The sequence below is a fragment of the Oncorhynchus kisutch genome, linkage group LG16 (assembly GCF_002021735.2).
Source record: "Oncorhynchus kisutch isolate 150728-3 linkage group LG16, Okis_V2, whole genome shotgun sequence".
Classification (NCBI taxonomy): domain Eukaryota; kingdom Metazoa; phylum Chordata; class Actinopteri; order Salmoniformes; family Salmonidae; genus Oncorhynchus; species Oncorhynchus kisutch.
Window position 1 is genome coordinate 34,012,949 of NC_034189.2, and position 20,306 is coordinate 34,033,254.

The window sequence follows — 20,306 nt, forward strand, 5'->3', positions numbered from 1 at the left end:
ACATCACTAAGAGGACACGACAATGCCTCTCCTCCCTCAAGAGGCTGAAAAGATTTGGCATGGGTGCTCAGATCCTCAAAAAGTTATACAGCTCTACTGGCTGCATCACTGCTTGGTATGGCAAGTTCTTGGCATCCAACCTCAAGGCGCTACAGAGGGTAGTGTGTACAGCCCAGTACCTCACACCCTGCCATCTAGGACCTCTATACCAGGTGGTATAAGAGGAAGGCCCTAAAAATTGTCAGACTCCAGCCACCAAAGTCATAGACTGTCCTCTCTGGAAGTCAGGAATCAACTGGGCGCTGAATACCTTTACCCCTAAACCATAAGACTGCTAAATAGTTAGTTAAAAAGTTTACCAAAGATGCTACCCGGACTATCTGCATTGACCTTTTTGCACTAACTTTTTTGTCTCATCACATACTCTGTCACTTTCTTCCTAGTTATACAGTGCATTTGGAAAGTATTTAGACCCCTTCCCCTTTTCCACATTTTGTTATGTTACAGCCTTATTCTGAAATTGATTAAATTTAAAAATCCTAATCAACCTACACACAATACCCCATAATGACAAAGCAAAAACAGGATTTCGAAGTATTCAGACCCTTTGCTATGAGACCTGTTTCCATTGATCATCCTTGAGATGTTTCTACATAGACATGATTTGGAAAGGTAAACACCTGTCTAAGGTCCCTCAGTTGACAGCGCATGTCAGAGCAAAAAAAAGCCATGAGGGTCAAAGGAATTGTCCGTAGAGCTCCGAGACAGAATTGTGTCGAGGCACAGATCTGGGGAAGGAATCCAAAACTTTTCTACAGCATTGAAGGTCCTCAAGAACACAGGGTCATCCATTATTCTTACATGGAAGAAGTTTGGAACCACTAAGACACTTCCTAGAGCTGGCTGGCCGCCCAGCCAAACTGAGCAATCGGAGGAGAAAGCCCTTAGACAGGGAGGTGACCAAGATCTCGTCCCTCTGACAGAGCTCTAGAGTTCCTCTGTGGAGATAGAACCTTCCAGAAGTACAATCATCTCTGCAGCACTCCACCAATCATGCCTTTAGTGTAGAGTGGCCTGACAGAAGCTTCTCCTCAGTAAAAGGAACATGACAGCCCGCTTGGAGTTTGCCAAAAGGCACCTAAAGGACTCTCAGACCATGAGAAACAAGATTCTCTGGTCTAATGAAACCAAGATTGAACTCTTTGTCCTGAATGCCAGGCGTCACGTCTGGAGGAAACCTGGCACCATCCAGTGAAGCATGGTGGTGGCAGCATCATGCTGTGGGAATGTTTTTTACGGCAGGGACTGGGAGACTAGTCAGGATTGAGTGAAACAGAGCAAAGTACAGAAGGTTCACCTTCCAACAGGACAACGATCTATAACGGCTGTCTAATACATGCACACTGGATCTGATCAACAAAGATTTCGCTACCTGCTTTTACATGACCATTCACTCTGGTTTGGATTTTTGACATCTCATTTTACCGTTCTGGTTAGCGAAATCACTTTCATGGTTTTGTTTTCGCTCAACGGTTATTTTATAATCTATTGTTGCCCTGGATGTCTGCCTAGTTGAGGGCCTCTCTTCGGCCTCCTGTTACCTGCTGCACTGCTCCCTGCCTGCCCTGGTCTGTCTCTCCCAGTCTGGTACAGGTGCCCCCGTGTCTCTCTCTCACTCTCCCTCCCTCCCTCAAGCTTTGCTCGTCTACATCACACGCATACATCGCTTACTTTTTTACTGATCTGCTGTTGGACTATTTGATTAGTGATTGGTGCGATGTTTATTATTTAGGAACTTTTTTATTTGAAGTCGTAGCTCATTTAATATGAGGGCTACATATCTTTTCACTTTCTATGTGCTTAGTGCTGTGTTAATTGATAGGGCAATAAACAAACATGCTGATGTTGCTAATTTTGCTGTTATCTACCTGGCTTTTACAGTGTTGGAGATACTTTTGGAGCCCGTTGCTCTGTGAATGAGGAAATATATGACTGTTTCTCCCTCATATTTTGGGAGAAACCACACGCTTGCTCTGTAAATGCACGCGAGAACTATGCACATTTCTCCCAAACAACATGGGAGAAATCAGTCTCTTGTGCTTACATGTCAGGACTGTTCTCTTGGTACTTAACCATGTCTCTGGACTTTACACTTCTCCTCTAATATGAGGTGTTAAAGATTCTGGTGAATGTGGATTGTTGTTCAAGTGCTGTCTTTAAATGCAAATGTTGTAACCCTGATCTAGACTTGCCATTATCTTGCTGCTTCTACCGTCTGGAAATGTGCAATCTAACCCAGGTCCTGACATTTTTACACCTGCCGAATTAAGTAGTAGCAGAGTGGCATGAAGTTTCTGCATATGAATGTAAGAAGTCTTCCTCCGAAGTTGGATTTTGTGAATATATGGATAAAAACTGCAGACCCTGACATATTTATGCCTTCTGAAACTTACGTCAAAAAATATTCTACAGACAGAAATTTTGGCATAAATGGTTCCAATGTGTTTTGCGCAGATTGTAACTCTAAGAGTGGTGATGTTGCTGTACATGTAAAAAAGACAAGTTCATGGCGGTCGTTATGACTTCGGTTACTAAACCTAAGCAATTTGAATATCTGTCTTTGAACCTAAACCTCGGCTCATCTTTAAATATTATTGTATCTTGTTGTTATAGACCATCTGCTACTGCTGGCTCTTCGGAATGTATTTTCAAATTGTTATCACAGCATGTCAATCTTGAGTTTGATGTGTGATCTGTATCAGGACTGGTTAACATTATCTCTGATCAACTAAAAATTCTATGCAATACCTATAATCTCACTCCAATTGTCAATAGTGTAACTAGGTTGAATGTAAAGTATCCTCTGAAATCCTCTTTGATTTGATCTTAACCAATACTCCTCATCGTTTTAATGCTTCTGGTATTTTTGCAAATTACATTAGTGATCACTGTGCTATTACCTGTGTGGGAGATGGTAAAATTCCTAAGCGATATCCACGTGTCATTACGAAAAACTGTAAGTAGTTTGATATTAAAGTTTTTTATTTTTTACATGATGTATTGAATGGAATAGAATTTAATTAGTCCCAGATGTTGAACCAGCCTTTTCTTACTTCCACAATGCATTCCAGGATGTATCCAATAGGCAATGCCCTTTAAATAAATTCAGGATTAAGGGCAGAGAGAACCCTTGGTTTACTAATGAACTGACTAAAATCATAAGGGAACGAAATGCTATGTGGGCTAAAGCAAGACGGTCTGGTACGGCGGATGTCGCTATGACCCAAAAACTGAAAGCAGACCACTACCTTAAATATACTTCGGATTCGAGCCCAGGGTCTGTCGCAGCCGGCCGCGACCTGGAGACCCATGAAGCGGCACACAATTGTCCCAGCATTGTCCGGGTTAGTGGAGGGTTTGGCCGGCCGTGATGTCCTTGTCCCATTGCTCTCAAGCGGCTCCTGTGGCGGGCCGGAGGCATGCACGCTGACATGCTTCAACAAAGTACTGAGTTAAGGGTCTGAATACTTATGTAAATGTAATATAAAAAAATATATAAAAAATAAAATTGCAAACATTTCTAAACTTTACTTTGTCATTGTGGGGTATTGTGTGTAGATTGATGAGGAAAAACACATTTGAATCCATTTTTAGAATAAGGCTGTAACGAAATGTGGAAAAAGTCCAGGGGTCTCAATACTTTCCAAATGCGCTGTATGTACATATCTCTCATTCATCGCAATGTATTTTTAAAATTTTATTTAAAATATATTACATTCTCCTTTCTTTTGTTTAAATTCTGGCTATATTCCCACTGATTTTCCTTCATGTAATTAAGCTTTTACACGTATTTGTATCTCTTTATAATAAATAATAGTAATAATGATGATATTTCATTTGTAGAGTGCAATTCCTATGCTCAATGCAAATTTGAAGCTTGTTGGTGTTTGCTTCTGTATGCAAGTAATTTGACCACTGTCGTTTTGAGGTGATTTATTCCCTTTATTTATGAAAAGAAGTTGATACTGGCCTTCACTATTTATGATTTTTTTCAGATATTTTAGCTTATTTAACCTTTATTTAACTAGGCAAGCCAGCTAAGAACAAATTCTTATTTACAAAGACGGCCTACCCTGGCCAAACCCTAACCCAGATGGCTCTGGGCCAATTGTGCGCAGCCCTATGGGACTCCCAATCACGGGCCGGTTGTGATACAGCCCGAGATACAGTGCCTTAGACTGTTGTGCCACTCGGGAGCCCAGGTATTTATATGTTGAATGCACCGAGCTGTTTGAACTACTGGCATATAACTCTATTCCACATCAAGTAACTCATGCAAGCAGTAAAATTAGATTTAAAAAACGGATAAAAATACCCCTTATGGAACAGCGGGGACTGTGAAGCAACACAAACTTATGCATACAAACACACGATTACATACACACTATACATTCTTAATGTGTTGTGAAATCTGCTGTGAATGTATTGTATTTAAAAAAATTGTATAACTGCCTTAATTTTGCTTGACCCCAGGAAGAGTAGCTGTTGCCTTGGCAGCAGCTAATGGGTATCCATAATAAAAACAAATACAAAATAGAAGACAAGCCCACCCTCTCAGTTGTGCCATTTAATGTGGAGCACCGCCTATATAAATGTACCTTTTATGTACATCACGTGATAAATTGGGTGCTAAGAAGGCAGGCTTTAAGGAAATATTGTATATATAACATTTTATTCACAAAAACTGTAAAAAGGATGTGAGGAAGTGTTGTATTGCGAATGTTTTTCTAATGTTGTCATGTTTTTCTAATGATCCCATGTGGCTCAGTTGGTAGAGCATGGCACTTGCAATGCCAGGGTTGTGGGTTTGATTCCCAAGAAGGACAAGTGAAAAAATATCTACTCTCAATACTGTAAGTTGCTTTAGATAAGAGCATCTGCTGAACTGCAAACCTCATGAATGCAAACTAATCATAAAATAGGGAGATTTAACACACAACTGTTTGGACCGGCAAGTTTTTCTCAAGTGGATTTATATTCCTTCATGCGATTGACATTTAAAGGTATTTGCAGGTCTAAATGTTATGCAAACAGTATATCCTTTCAATTTTTCCAGTTTTGAAGTCTTTGGCAGCAGCCTAATTTCACATTGCTTTGTTTGGCTGCACGTTTACTGGGCCTTTTAAATGTAGTAACCCTTTAAACATAGTGGAATAATTCAGTGAAATTATGTATTTAGATGTTTGTTTTCTGACCTTTGTAAGCAGTCTATGTTTGTTTTAAGGAGTGACTGCATTCCACACACACTACTACAATGTGACTGTTTTTGAATACCATTTTTTTTATTTTGAGACCTATAAGTACTGCTGTAATGTCCATATTTTCGTTAGGAATTACACTGGTCCCTCAAAACATTTAAAGTATAAATATCCCTAAAATTACAGACTGCAACAATACTTTACTAAGTAACTTACATTAATAAATAGTGAGCAAAATGTTTCTAAATGCCTTATCAATGGTTTATTACTGAACACTATTCTAAAGTATTACCATGTTCCCAATTGTTCAACTGTAAACTAATCTGGGACAAATACAAAAATTAGGAAAATCATGATTACTGTGTGAAACGAACGGTTTGAGTGAAAAATATGCCTTGTTTTTGAAAGGCATGGGAAAACCAGTGGGCTGGTTTGACACAAAGCGTCCTACAAAGACCTGCCCCTTTATTGTTGGAATGGAGTATAACTAGATGAGCTGTCTTAATGTTAAATGGTCCCATATTAACTCAAAAAGCATCCAACCAGGAAATGTAGAATAACCGAAGTGCAACAATAAGGACCACTTACACGCAAAGAAAGAGTGTTAAGTGTTAACGATGCCTGCCTTATTTTCTTGGCTTCTGCTTTCACTAGCTACTTCAGCTCATTTCCACTGTTTCACAAATGGCTCACATTAAGCTGTTGCTCCTTTCTAGAGCCAGGCTCTCTCTATCAAGTTTCAGAAGTAAACACAAAGGAAGGAAGGAAGGTTAAGTTGAATTTACATACCTTCTCCCCGACTTCACCTTTTTGCCCATCTTCTCCCATGTCACCCTGTGTGCAAAACAGCAGACAAGCAATTATATACCAAGTATCTTGAAATGGCTTATTCATAATTTACAAACAGATAAGAACATTGAAAATGAAATAGAATAATTGTGGCTATTCAGACTAGAACACATGTTCTAGTACATACTAGCTGTTAACAAATGGCAGTTGACAACAGGCAAGGCTCAGTAACACACTGAGCCTTGGTGCTGATTTCACATCTTGGTTTCTGTAGTCTCATCCATAGTCTCGACTAGCATGAGAAACATCATAACTGTTGACAAATTCAAGAGCATTGAACAGATTGCCCCTGACCTAAGGGTACCACTTCGCTGAGAGGTAGTGAGAAGGGGCCACGTCCCTTTGGGCATGCTACTGTAAATAAGGCCTTCTCTGTGATTGGGGTGATGGTGCCAATGAGCTGACGAGTAACCACATCCCCACCTACCTCCCTGGCCCAGGGGACGGGTTGAGAGTTTTCACCTCCTTCTCGCACCCAGCCAATGATAGCAAATCAAATCATTAGACTGGAAGGGAGCTGGGACTTTTGTTTGCCCAGCATCACCACTGCATAGCCTCCAAATCTTGGCTGATTAGGTTCCACCAAGACCTTGCAACAAGCTTGGTCCTATGACTCAACATAATTGACTCTGCTGATGTTCGGAAACTTCGAGGGATTTGTGACATGCCGTCTGAAAACGGTTTGGTTCTAACATCACAATTTTGTCTTGAGTTTAGATATAAAGTGATTCAATGGAACCTTTCTATAAAATGTGACTTGTTTCAGGAAACTAGACATATGTTGCACGTCAGGAGAAGCATTTGAACGTTAACATAATTCTTTTTTTTGTTTTTTTTGGCAGAAATGCTTTGTGGAAAATGTGAAATTTCATGTGATTTAATGAGAACTTGTATTCCATCTGTAAATACAAATACAATTACGAGTCTAGTCACAGAAAAAGTCAGGAACCTTCCCACTAGCCATGATTGGCCTAGATAATGGATGGGCTGGACATGCCAGGAGATGAGTTTGGAATGGTCTGCCATGTAGCATGCTTCTGTCTATAACGTGAGCTACTCAGTATGTGCCGTTTTTGAAAGATATAACGTTAGCCGTCGAGAACTACAAAAGTTTTGTAACTTTTCTCAACATTGATGCCCTGAATTTAGCAGGCGCTATCAACAGATCAGTTTGAAAAAGTGATGGGCTACTTTCTGCACAAGCTACGGTCAGTGTGAACCGGAGTGACTAGACACAACACTAGCAAACAAGATGTAGCTACAAACAAAATGGAGTTAAATGGTTCCAGTCTGCCATTCATCCATATATATGGATAAGAGTCTATTTAAATTTTCAGATATTATAAATTTTTTATTGTGTCAAAGTGCAAGTTAAAATGTACTGTTAGCTAGCTAGCAAACATTAGCTTGCTGGCTAACATCACATGTATAATCTGTGTAGTAATATTATTTCAATCAAAAATCAATTTGCCTTAATAGTTACAGCCTAATGTTAGCTTGCTAACATTGAACCTAGTTGGTTAGCTATTTAGCTACCTGCAGATTAATAATACAGCTATGACAATATTTGTATTGGTAGTAGTATGAGTTGGGATTATGCCCGGTACATTGTTTAGCTAGCTTTTGTCTAAACAAAAGACTCCACTTAGCCAGATGATTACATGACCCATCAAGTTAGCCAGGTGTGTCTGGTGGTGATTACGGCCCTCTCCTGTATTTCATGAACATGTGTACATGTCTAGACAACAGTGACCAATCCGCTTATCTAGATGTGGCTGGGGGTGGTTAAGTGTGTCAGGTAAGAATCGTCTAATAATTGTAAAATTGTATTTAAAGAAATGTGAACACTTTCTGTTTTTGACATTGCTACTATGCAAGCATTTCACCGTACCGTTTACATATTCTGTATCCTGTATCCTGTGCATGTGACAAATAAATGTAGATTTTAATTTGATATAGTGTGTGTTTACCAGAGACAAAAAATGTGAAGAATAACATAACCTGCCCCAAAGTCAGATTATGATGTAGGCCAAGGACTAGATACATTTTTTTCCTTATTGTAGTCTATTACCTTTACCACTTTTAGTCTTGAAATCTTTGCTTAGCTACTCACTCTGTTTAGCACATGGCCTCACATGTGAATCCTAAAAGAGATGGGTGGGGCTAAAGCTAAATGATGATGAATGGGTGTAGACAAAGACGAGCTCTCCAGTAGGTGAACCAAAACATTCAATGGCCATTTTCTCAAAAGTGTTTATCAACTTTCAAGCAGAATGACTTTCCCATTGTTCCTCAACTGCAGTGCATGATACACAATTTTCTAGCTCTGTCTCTACTTTTAACCAATGTAAAAAACACAATTTCATATATATATATATATATATATTTTTTTTTTTACATAAGACTGAATCGAGGCGGTCAATTACAAATGACAACACTACAAATTTTAAAACATGTTTTAGTCATTTAGTAGACATTCTTATCCAGAGTGACTTACAAGAGCAATTAGGGTTAGGTGCCTTGTTCAAGGGTACATTGCCAGATTCTTAACCTAATCTGCTCTGCTATTCAAACCAACAACCTTTTGTTTACTATGCTACCTGCCTTCCAATTGAATGGAGCAGTTTAAAACTAATTTATTACGCCTGTTCATGACTTATATAATGCTACAGTGTAAAGTAGGAAAATCAAGGTAACTGTTACGCTAAACTACAAAGGATGGTTTAGTTCACTGTTACTCTAAACCAGGGCTGGCCAATCCTGGTTCCAGGTTTCCATCCTAGGTATTCACTTCTGGTTTTCATTCTCTCCTTCTAATCATGGACTAATTCAGACCTGGGACACCAGGAAGTGCAATTAACTACCAGGTAGAATGACAAACGGAAGAGTTTCGGCCGGTGCAGATCTCCAATTGACATCCATGCACGATTAAAAACCCTTGAGACCAATATAACAAAACTGTTGACACAAGATCATATAACATTATTACATAATAGATTTTATATCCCCAAGAAACTAAATATAATTTGGCATAGAGGGGTGGGTTGAACATGAAGTTTGACAATTAAAATCAAGTCTTTACCTTTTCACCTCGCTCTCCCATTTCACCCTATTGGAAAAGAATGCAGATGGTGTTAAACACACAAAGGATGTGGGAATGTTGAGTTAAGGAAAATTATGGCAGCCAGTCCCAGATCGTATCTGGGGTTAAATTCTGGTCCCTCCTTAGATCAGAGTAGGCTGGTGGGAGGACGGGCTCGTTGTAATGGCTGGAATGGAATTGTATCAAATACAAACATGCAAACCACATGTTTGACTCCATCCCATTAATAACATTCCAGCCATTGCTATGAGCCTGTCCTCATATAGCTCCTCCCACCAGCCTCCTCTGCCTTAGATACCCTCTTGAGGTGCTGGCACAGGGGTACTAATTTCTCCTAAGTGGCCATTTTCTCTTTTCTCCCTCACTCACCTGTCCATCTCCTCATTTGAATTTCATAATGTCACTCAAGTTTAAGAATGTTGTCATCTATCACCCAAAAGGTCCCCTTAGAGTTCCTCAATGAGCTTAACCTTGATAAACTCATTTCCTGAGGATGGCTCTTCATACTTGGCGACTTCAACCTCCCGACATCTGCCTTCGATTAATTTATTTCCAACACTTTCTTTTCCCTCCTTGCCTCGTTTGACCTTTCCCAGTCTCCTCCCACTCACAAGGCAGGCAGTACACTTGTAAGTTGGTGTTTGAAGATAACCCTCTAGTGGTGTGGGGCCTGTGCTTTGGCAAAGTGGGTGGGGTTATATCCTGCCTGTTTGGCCCTGTCTGGGGGTATCATCGGATGGGGCCACAGTGTCTCCTGACTCCTCCTGTCTCCAGCATTTATGCTGCTGTAGTTTGTGTCGGGGGGCTAGGGTCAGTCTGTTATATCTGGAGTATTTCTCTTGTCTTATCCGGTGTCCTGTGTGAATTTAAGTATGCTCTCTCTAATTCCCTTTTTCTTTCTCTCTCTCAGAGGACCTGAGCCCTAGGACCATGCCTCAGGACTACCTTGCATGATGACTCCTTGCTGTCCCCAGTCCACCTGGCCATGCTGCTGCTCCAGTTTCAACTGTTCTGCCTGCGGTTATGGAACCCTGACCTGTTCACTGGACGTGCTACCTGTCCCAGACCTGGTGTTTTCAACTCTCTAGAGACAGCAGGAGCGGTAGAGATGCTCTCAATGATCGGCTATGAAAAGCCAATTGACATTTTACTCCTGTGATTATTATTATTTGACCATGTTGGTCATTTATGAACATTTGAACATCTTGGCCATGTTCTGTTATAATCTCCACCCGGCACAGCCAGAAGAGGACTGGCCACCCCTCATAGCCTGGTACCACTCTAGGTTTCTTCCTAGGTTTTGGCCTTTATACGGAGTTTTTCCTAGCCACCGTGCTTCTACACCTGCGTTGCTTGCTGTTTGGGGTTTTAGGCTGGGTTTCTGTACAGCACTTTGTGGTATCAGCTGATATAAGAAGAGCTATATAAATACATTTGATTTGATTTAATTTGACTTAACCTCATCTTTACAAGATGTCACATTCAGACCATAGTTCTTTTGTGTTTTCCTTGTTTTAGTGTTGGTCAGGACGTGAGCTGGGTGGGCATTATATGTTGTGTGTCTAGTTTGTCCATTTCTATGTATGGCCTGATATGGTTCTCAATCAGAGGCAGGTGTTAGTCATTGTCTCTGATTGGGAACCATATTTAGGTAGCTTGTTTTGTGTTGGGGTTTGTGGGTGGTTGTTTCCTGTCTTTGTGTTTTCTGCACCAGATAGGACTTTTTCGGGTTTTGCCACATTTGTTGTTTTGTAATTGTGTTCATGTTTAGTTTCTCTTATTTAAAACCATGAATTCTAACCATGATGCATGGTCCCCTCTCCTTCGACGGAAGAAATCCGTTACAGAACCACCCACCACAACAGGACCAAGCAGCGTGGTAATGGGCAGGAGAGGCAGCGATGTCAGGATTTCTGGACATGGGAGCAGAATCTGGACTATACAACTTGGGTAGAGCTAGACAGTCTCCCGCCTGTCCAGCGCCGCTAGAGTCTCCCGCCTGTCCAGCGCCGCTAGAGTCTCCCGTCTGTCATGAGCCGCCAATCTGCAAGGAGCCGCCAGAGCCGCCAGTCTGCAAGGAGTTTCTCCTCCCCGCACTCGCCCTGAGGTGCGTGTCCTCGGCCCAGTACCACCAGTGCCGGCACCACGTACCAGGCCTACAGTGCACCTCGCCCGCCCAGAGCCGCTAGAGTCTCCCGCCCGCCCAGAGCCGCTAGAGTCTCCCGCCCGCCCAGAGCCGCTAGAGTCTCCCGCCCGCCCAGAGCCGCTAGAGTCTCCCGCCCGCCCAGAGCCGCTAGAGTCTCCCGCCCGCCCAGAGCCGCTAGAGTCTCCCGCCCGCCCAGAGCCGCTAGAGTCTCCCGCCAATCTGCAAGGAGCCGCCTGAGCCGCCAGGGTCCGCCAGAAATCCAGGATCCGCCAGAGCCGCCAGTCGGCCAGGGCCGCCAGGAGCCGCCAGGATCCGCCAGTCGGCCAGGATCCGCCAGGGCCGCCAGTCGGCCAGGATCCGCCAGAGCCGCCAACCGGCCTGACCCTGGTGACATGGTTGATTGTTATGACAACTTTTAGCTCTTATTTAATTATTTACTATAGGTATATGCACTCATGGTTCCAAACAGGATTCATAAAAAAGGAAAACTTCATCACCTGTAGGTTTCTCCATGAAAGAGAACTCAGATGAAGACCTATTGACCAAAATGTAGAGCTCCATTAAATTGTTTGGAGCATCCAAGATCACCGCGACGTGGTTGGCCTCAGTTGCTGGGACCTCTACTATCTGACAACAAGTTTGAAGCTGCTTGGTCTGCTAGCATAGCTTCCTTGACAGCTTGAACACAGTCTGCAAGTCTGTAACCTTTGAGACTGGGACCGCGGGCTTGTCTCGGGCTTGTGGCTATGTAAATCTCTTCTGTTTGTTGCTGTTTTCCATATACCCTGCGACCTGTCCTGGCTGGAACTGTATGGAGTACTAGTGTTAGCCTATGCTGCTACCAAAGCTAATGGAGAGGACACTGTTTCTCCAACACTGGGCATGATCTTTTAAATCAACAAAAATATGTCTACAAGCAGTTGTTACAGCAACAGGAAAATAGTTTCAAGAGATTTGTCCAAATAATGGTGGATTTAACAAACAAAATAATGGACGATCTGACCAGAGAGGTCACAGGGTCCTGAAAAGGGGACGTTTCTTTTTTTGCTGAGTTTATTTTTAGGGAACACCGTTAGCTGCTGCTTCTTCCTTGGGTCCAAACACATTAAGGCACTTACATTACATATCAAACATAAGATAAAACATTACATCATATAACATTATTACACCACTACATATCTACAATACAAAATGTATAATACCACCATATAACAATATTTCAATGTGTGTAGATTGCGTGTGCTAACACTTGTGTGCATATGCGTGTGTTGACCTAGTGTGTGTCTTCACAGTTCCCATTGTTCCATCTACCGGCTTTTTAAATGTGATTCTACTGCTTGCATCAGTTACCTGATGTGGAGTAGAGTTCCATGTAATCATGGCTCTATGTAGTACTGTGCGGCTCCCATACTCTCTTCTGGACTTGGGGATTGTGACGAGAACCTCTGGTGACATGTCTGTGATGTACAGTGCCTTGCGAAAGTATTCGGCCCCCTTGAACTTTGCGACCTTTTGCCACATTTCAGGCTTCAAACATAAAGATATAAAACTGTATTTTTTTGTGAAGAATCAACAACAAGTGGGACACAATCATGAAGTGGAACGACATTTATTGGATATTTCAAACTTTTTTTAACAAATCAAAAACGGAAAAATTGGGCGTGCAAAATTATTATAAAAAAGAATTATTTGCAAATTATGGTGGAAAATAAGTATTTGGTCACCTACAAACAAGCAAGATTTCTGGCTCTCACAGACCTGTAACTTCTTCTTTAAGAGGCTCCTCTGTCCTCCACTCGTTACCTGTATTAATGGCACCTGTTTGAACTTGTTATCAGTATAAAAGACACCTGTCCACAACCTCAAACAGTCACACTCCAAACTCCACTATGGCCAAGACCAAAGAGCTGTCAAAGGACACCAGAAACAAAATTGTAGACCTGCACCAGGCTGGGAAGACTGAATCTGCAATAGGTAAGCAGCTTGGTTTGAAGAAATCAACTGTGGGAGCAATTATTAGGAAATGGAAGACATACAAGACCAGTGATAATCTCCCTCGATCTGGGGTTCCACGCAAGATCTCACCCCGTGGGGTCAAAATGATCACAAGAACGGTGAGCAAAAATCCCAGAACCACACAGGGGGACCTAGTGAATGACCTGCAGAGAGCTGGGACCAAAGTAACAAAGCCTACCATCAGTAACACACTACGCAGCCAGGGACTCAAATCCTGCAGTGCCAGACGTGTCCCCCTGCTTAAGCCAGTACATGTCAGGCCCGTCTGAAGTTTGCTAGAGAGCATTTGGATGATCCAGAAGAAGATTGGGAGAATGTCATATGGTCAGATGAAACCAAAATATAACTTTTTGGTAAAAACTCAACTCGTCGTGTTTGGAGGACAAAGAATGCTGAGTTGCATCCAAAGAACACCATACCTACTGTGAAGCATGGGGGTGGAAACATCATGCTTTGGGGCTGTTTTTCTGCAAAGGGACCAGAACAACTGATCCGTGTAAAGGAAAGAATGAATGGGGCCATGTATCGTGGGATATTTTGAGTGAAAACCTCCTTCCATCAGCAAGGGCATTGAAGATGAAACGTGGCTGGGTCTTTCAGCATGACAATGATCCCAAACACACCGCCCGGGCAACAAAGGAGTGGCTTTCTAAGAAGCATTTGAAGGTCCTGGAGTGGCCTAGCCAGTTTCCAGATCTCAACCCCATAGAAAATCTTTGGAGGGAGTTGAAAGTCCGTGTTGCCCAGCAACAGCCCCAAAACATCACTGCATGGAGGAATGGGCCAAAATACCAGCAACAGTGTGTGACAACCTTGTGAAGACTTACATAAAACCTTTGACCTCTGTCATTGCCAACAAAAGGTATATAACAAAGTATTAAGATAAACTTTGTTATTGACCAAATACTTATTTTCCACCATAATTTGCAAATAAATTCATAAAAAAAATGTTTTCTCATTTTGTCTGTCATAGTTGAAGTGTACCTATGATGAAAATTTAAGTGGGAGACTAAATACTTTTTTGCCCCACTGTACATAACTCTGACAGACATACTTACAGTAATATTCTTAAAAAATAACTTAAAAAAAATAAAATCTAAAAAGGAAAGACTATGAAATAACACATGGAATCACGTAGTAACCAAAAAAGTGTTAAACAAATCAAAATATATTTAATATTTGAGATTATTCAAAGTAGCCAACCTTTGCTTTGATGACAGCTTTGCACATTCTTGGCATTCTTTCAACCAAATTCTTGAGGTAGTCACCTGAAATGTACCTCAATTAACAGTTGTGCCTTGTTAAAAGTTAATCTGTGGAATTTATTTTGCTTCTTAATTGCATTTGAGCCAATCAGTTGTTGTGACAAGGTAGTGGTGGTATACAGAAGAAAGCCCTATTAGGTAAAAGATCAAGTCCGTATTATGTCAAGAACAGCTAAAATAAACAAAGAGAAACGACAGTCCATCATTACTTTAAGACATGAAGGTCAGTCATTCTGGAAAATTTCAAACACTTGTCTTCAATTGCAGTCGCAAAAACCATCAAGTGCTGGCTCTCATAAGGACCGCCACGGGAAAGGAAGACCCAGAGTTACCAATGCTGCAGAGGATAAAATCATTAGAGTTACCAGCCTCAGAAATTGCAGCCCAAATAAATGCTTCACATCGTTCAAGTAATAGACAGTAGGAGACTGCGTGAATCAGGCCTTCATGGTCGAATTTCTGCAAAGAAACCCCTACTAATAGGAAACAAATAATAATAAGAGTTTTGCTTGGGACAAGAAACACGAGCAATGGACAGATTTCCACAGGTCAATAGACCTGTGGAAATCTGTCCTTTGGTCTGATGAGTCCAAATGGGATATCTTTGGTTCCAAACACCGTATCTTTATGAGACGCAGAGTAGGTGAACAGATGATCTTCGCATGGGTGGTTCACACCGTGAAGCATGAAGGTGACACTCTCTGTGATTTATTTAGAATTCAAGGCACACTTAACCAGCATGGCTACTACAGCATTCTGCAGCGATACGCCATCCCATCTGGTGAGCGCTTAGTGGGACTATAATTTGTTTTTCAACAGGACAATGACCCAACACACCTCCAGGCTGTGTAAGGGCTATTTGACCAAGGAGAGTGATGGAGTGCTGCATCAGATGACCTAGCCTCCACAATCATCCAACCTCAACCCAATTGAGATGGTTTGGGATGAGTTGGACTGCAGAGTGAAGGAAAGGCCACCAACAAGTGCTCAGCATATGTGGGAGCTCCTTCAAAACTGTTGGAAAAGCATTCCTCACTGATTGAGAGAATGCAAAGCTGTCAAGGCAAAGGGTGGCTACTTTGAAGAATCTCAAATGTACAATAAAACCCTTTTTTGGTTACATGATTCCATATATGTTGTTTTGATGTCTTCACTATTATTCTACAATGTAGAAATAGTACAAATAAATACAAATCCTTGACTGAGTCTGTGTGTCCAAACTTTTGACTGGTACTGTATCTACGGGCCATGGTTTTTCACAGGGTGGCACTTTATGTACAGTACTGTACTGTATGATGCACCTCTGTTGATTGGATAGAAGTCACTTAGATTCGATTGATATTATCTGAGGTGTTCTAAAATAAATCCATACAGGCAACCATTGACCTCTTGAGGCAGATCGTCTTATTGAGAAACAACGCTGACTCCATCTGTTACCAGAAACAATTAGCCCATTTATATTTTAGCCCCATAACAACATTAACCCTTCAGACAAGCAACTATTTGTCCTAAAATCACTTGGAAGCTGCATGGAGTTGAATGACTTAAGGTAAGTCTACAAGGTGAGGCAATCTCTGGTTAAAATGTTTAATAAACCATGCTTATTTGGAAGTCCAAGCAGTGTTAACATGAATAGGAGTGATGCACTGTTCCAAACATCTTCAGGTTTCGCCATGTTCAAACCAAACATTGAGTAAATAGTTACATAGTGTTTAACCTCTCTAGGATAGGGGACGCTCGCGTCCCACTTTTCCAAAAGCCAGGGAAAATGCAGTGTGGCAAATTCAAATAAAATGATATAAAAATCTAACTTTCATTAAATCACACATGTAGGATACTAATTTAAAGCTACACTCGTTGTGAATCCACCCAACGTGTCAGATTTTAAAAAGGCTTTTCGGCGAAAGCATAAGAAGCTATTATCTGATGATAGCACTACAGTAAACAAAGAGAGTAGCATATTTCATCTCTGCAGGTGCTACCCAAAACGTAGAATTAAAATATAAATCATGCCCTACCTTTGACGAGCTTCTTTTGTTGGCACTCCAATATGTCCCATAAACATCACAATTGTTTCTTTTGTTCGATTAATTCCGTCCATATATATCCAAAATGTCCATTTATTTGGCGCGTTTGATCCAGAAAAAAACAGCTTCCAATTTGTGCAGCGTCACTACAAAATATCTCAAAAGTTACCTGTAAACTTTGCCAAAACATTTCAAACTACTTTTGTAATACAAGTTTAGGTATTTTTAAACGTTAATAATCGATCACATGGGGGGGGGGAAATGGCGCCGTAGAGAGAACACAGTGTTTCAGCGAGCTCTCATGGCATTCGTAAATTTATATTCTTACATTAATCTCCTAGCTTGAAAAAGTGGTAGAATTGGCTAAATAAGTTACCATATAATGAGTCTTGACGACTATTTCGCAAAAAATAGAACTACTAAGAAGTCGACCAAAACCACCACACCTGTGGATGTGCATGAGGAGCTAGCTAACGTTAGCGAAGCTAACACCATTGCGGATCCAGGCACAATGGACCTGATGATTCAAAAGATGACTGATAACATTACTAAAGTGATCGATGCTAAGATAAGAACGGTCTTGGAAGCAATAGCAGGCCATTCAGCTGAAATACAGAGGGTTGTGAAACGTGTTGTTGAGGCGGAAGGAAGAATTGCTGCAGTGGAAACTTCACTACATCTATGGACGCTAAGATAAAAGCACTTGAGAAACAGGTGCACGAAATTGCGGAGCACACTGACGACTTGGATAATCGAGGACGCAGATGCATTATTCGTGTTGTGGGACTCCAGGAAAATTCAGAAGGGACACGTTCAGTAAAATTCTTTGAGGAATGGATCCCTGGCTACCTACAAATGGACACTAAGGCTGGTCGTGTGAAGCTGGACAGAGCCCATCGCTCTCAAGCACCGATACCCGGTCCCAATCAGCGCCCATGGCCGGTGGTTATAAAGTTCCACAACTTCACCGACAAGCAGCGCATCATGGATGCGGCTAGAAACATCGGCTCTGATGGTAGTCAACATAAAGGTCCAAAGGTCTCATTCTTCAATGATTATTCCACAGCGGTTGTACGAAGACGCAAAGCGTTTGATGAGGCGAAGGCTCGACTCAGGAGAATGAAGATGGACTACGCACTGTTGTACCCGGCCACATTGAAGATTATGGTCAACGGATCACCTAAAAAGCTCTACACACCTGAAGAGGCTGCTGCGTTTATTGACTCTCTCGGGTAAATAACTTTAATTAAGCTGCACCTCCACAGCATTGAATAACTTTGTTTATTTTTGGTTGAATCTGATCATGAAACAGTGGTGTGAGTCCTCACGTACTCCGGCTCCGTATCTTTATTATTTTTCTTGCTAAAGTAATAGCCACTATAGCTCAGGCTGAGATATGTGTGAATCCATATTGGTGTCCAGGCTTGGTTTTAGGTGGAAGAGCCTCAATCTTCTTCTATTGATTTTCTTTTCCATACATATAAAGGATGAGGCTATTGAGCGGCAATGCGGACTTAAGAGTCTACATTGGAGAGTTGAAATCCCCTGCATGTTAGCTAGTGGGAAAACCCCCTTTTGGATCTTTACATGTTTAATTTTTGGGTTTAGTATAGTTCGAGTTCAGGGTTCATATTTTTTGTTTATGCTCAGTGAGATAGAGGTTCAACACATGGAGTTCAACACATGGAAAAAAGTACCACCCCACTTTTACAGTAGGATCCAGTCTGGATATTGAATGGTCAAGATACAATGGCAGATAACAGACTGCGTGTATGTACGTGGAACATTAAAGGGAGCCATAACCCCATTAAAAGGAAGAAAGTACTGTCTTTTTTGAAAAAAGAAAATATTGATATTGCCCTGTTGCAAGAAACTCATTTGGATGATAAGGAGCACCTGAAATTACAACAACGGGGGTTTGGTCAAGTGTTTTTCTCATCATTTACATCCAGAAGTAGAGGTGTAGCAATTCTGGTGAAAAATAACTTACCACTTAAGGTCTTGAATTGTGTGAAAGATAAATTTGGTCGCTTTGTTATAATTAATGGTACTTTACAAGGGCAGAACATTTCCAAAATGAATATTTACTTCCCCCCTGCTCACCCCCCTGATTTCCTCACTAAGGCATTTCTAGACTTTTCAGAATTAAACTCGGACACTGCAGTGGTTGGAGGAGATTTTAACTGCTTGTTGAACCCCCCCCCCCCCAGTTTCCCAGCGGTATAGCTTCACTCTCTCCTCAAGCTAAGTCACTTAAAGCTATTTGTGATGATCTGGGGTATGCGGATGTCTGGAGAGCTTTTCATCCCTCCAACAGAGAGTTCACTTTTTTCTCTGCACCTCATGGATGTCAGACTAGAATAGATTTTTTTTTTTATGCCCAGGACGTCTTTGCAGTCTGTTTTATCCGCTAGGATAGGAAGCATAGTCATATCTGATCATGCTGAGGTGATCCTGGACATAAAACTCAACGGGGCATTCAATCGGTCAAGACATTGGAGGTTGAACACAACCATTCTTAAAGACCATACATTCACATCATATTTTATTACAGAGTTTAAAGCATTTTTCTCTATTAACTCTCAATCAACAGATAACCCCTCGCTCCTTTGGGAGACCTGTAAAGCGTATGCCAGGGGTCTGATTATGTCATACACAGCTACTAAGAGACGGAAAAAGCGGGAAAAGCAAAAAATGTTAGAGGGTGAATTAGGAACTAAAGAGAAGGACTACATTAAAACGCCCACTCCTGCCCTATTAAAGGAAATATCAGTCATTAGATCAACGACTCTCTCCTAACACAGGACGCTGAAAAGAAAATGAGATGGCCGGGTCTCGGTAGCGCTGGAACGCTCTCCCGATTTCTTGGTTGGGTAGAATATCCCTCTTGAAAATGAACATTTTACCTAGACTACTTTACCCAATCCAAATTATCCCCGTATTACTCTCCAATAAGGTAATAAAGGATGTAAATGGATGGCTAAGTTCCTTTATATGGAGTAAACGCAAGCCAAGACTTAAGATGGCAATATTGCAGCTGCCAAGTTCTAAGGGCGGCTTGGACCTGCCCAATATCAGGTTCTATCAATGGTGTGCCCACCTTTGTTATATTTCTGGCTGGATCACAAATGATGACTCTTCTATTTGGTTAGACATTGAGACTTCTCTTTCAAAATACCCCTTACAGGATCTTTTATTTTTCAGAAGTTTCAAGTCTGTAGAAGATCACTGCAATAATCCCGTTACACTTAACACACTCAAAGTATGGAGGTCAGTTCAACGCTTCCTGGGAAGGTCCAAACTAACCCCTGCTCTTACCCCAATTCTTAACAACCCAGATTTCAGTCCAGGATTACTGGATGCTGGCTTTAATTTATGGCTTAATAAGGGCGTACACAGGCTAAATGACTTATTTGCTGATAAGATTTTGTTGTCATTTGAGCAGATGGTCGAGAAATATCGACTCCCAAAGCAGGACTTTTTCCGCTTCCTACAAGTAAGACATTATATTCTGAAGAGCACCACCTTAATTGATAACCCTGATGTGTCTGCTTTTTTTCCCACAAAGGAAAATGTCTGTTTTATGATACTTTAAGGTCCTTTTCTGCTGTCAACCCACAGAGGGTGAAACAAGTGTGGGAG

At 41.4% G+C, this 20,306-nt stretch overlaps 1 protein-coding gene across 13 annotated transcripts in view; it reads right to left on the reverse strand.

The window, feature by feature from the left end:
• col25a1 (collagen type XXV alpha 1 chain) overlaps positions 1–20,306 on the reverse strand; it is a 302,148-nt gene that overhangs the window by 56,985 nt on the left and 224,857 nt on the right. For 12 of the 13 annotated variants that reach the window (XM_031792275.1, XM_031792264.1, XM_031792266.1 and 9 more), the window contains 2 exons: positions 9,190–9,216; positions 6,048–6,092 (listed from right to left, as the gene is read on the reverse strand). In XM_031792275.1, the coding sequence (XP_031648135.1) occupies positions 6,048–6,092; positions 9,190–9,216 (72 nt within the window). The remainder of the gene's footprint in view (positions 1–6,047; positions 6,093–9,189; positions 9,217–20,306) is intronic. The other variant, XM_031792270.1, reaches the window with a different exon arrangement.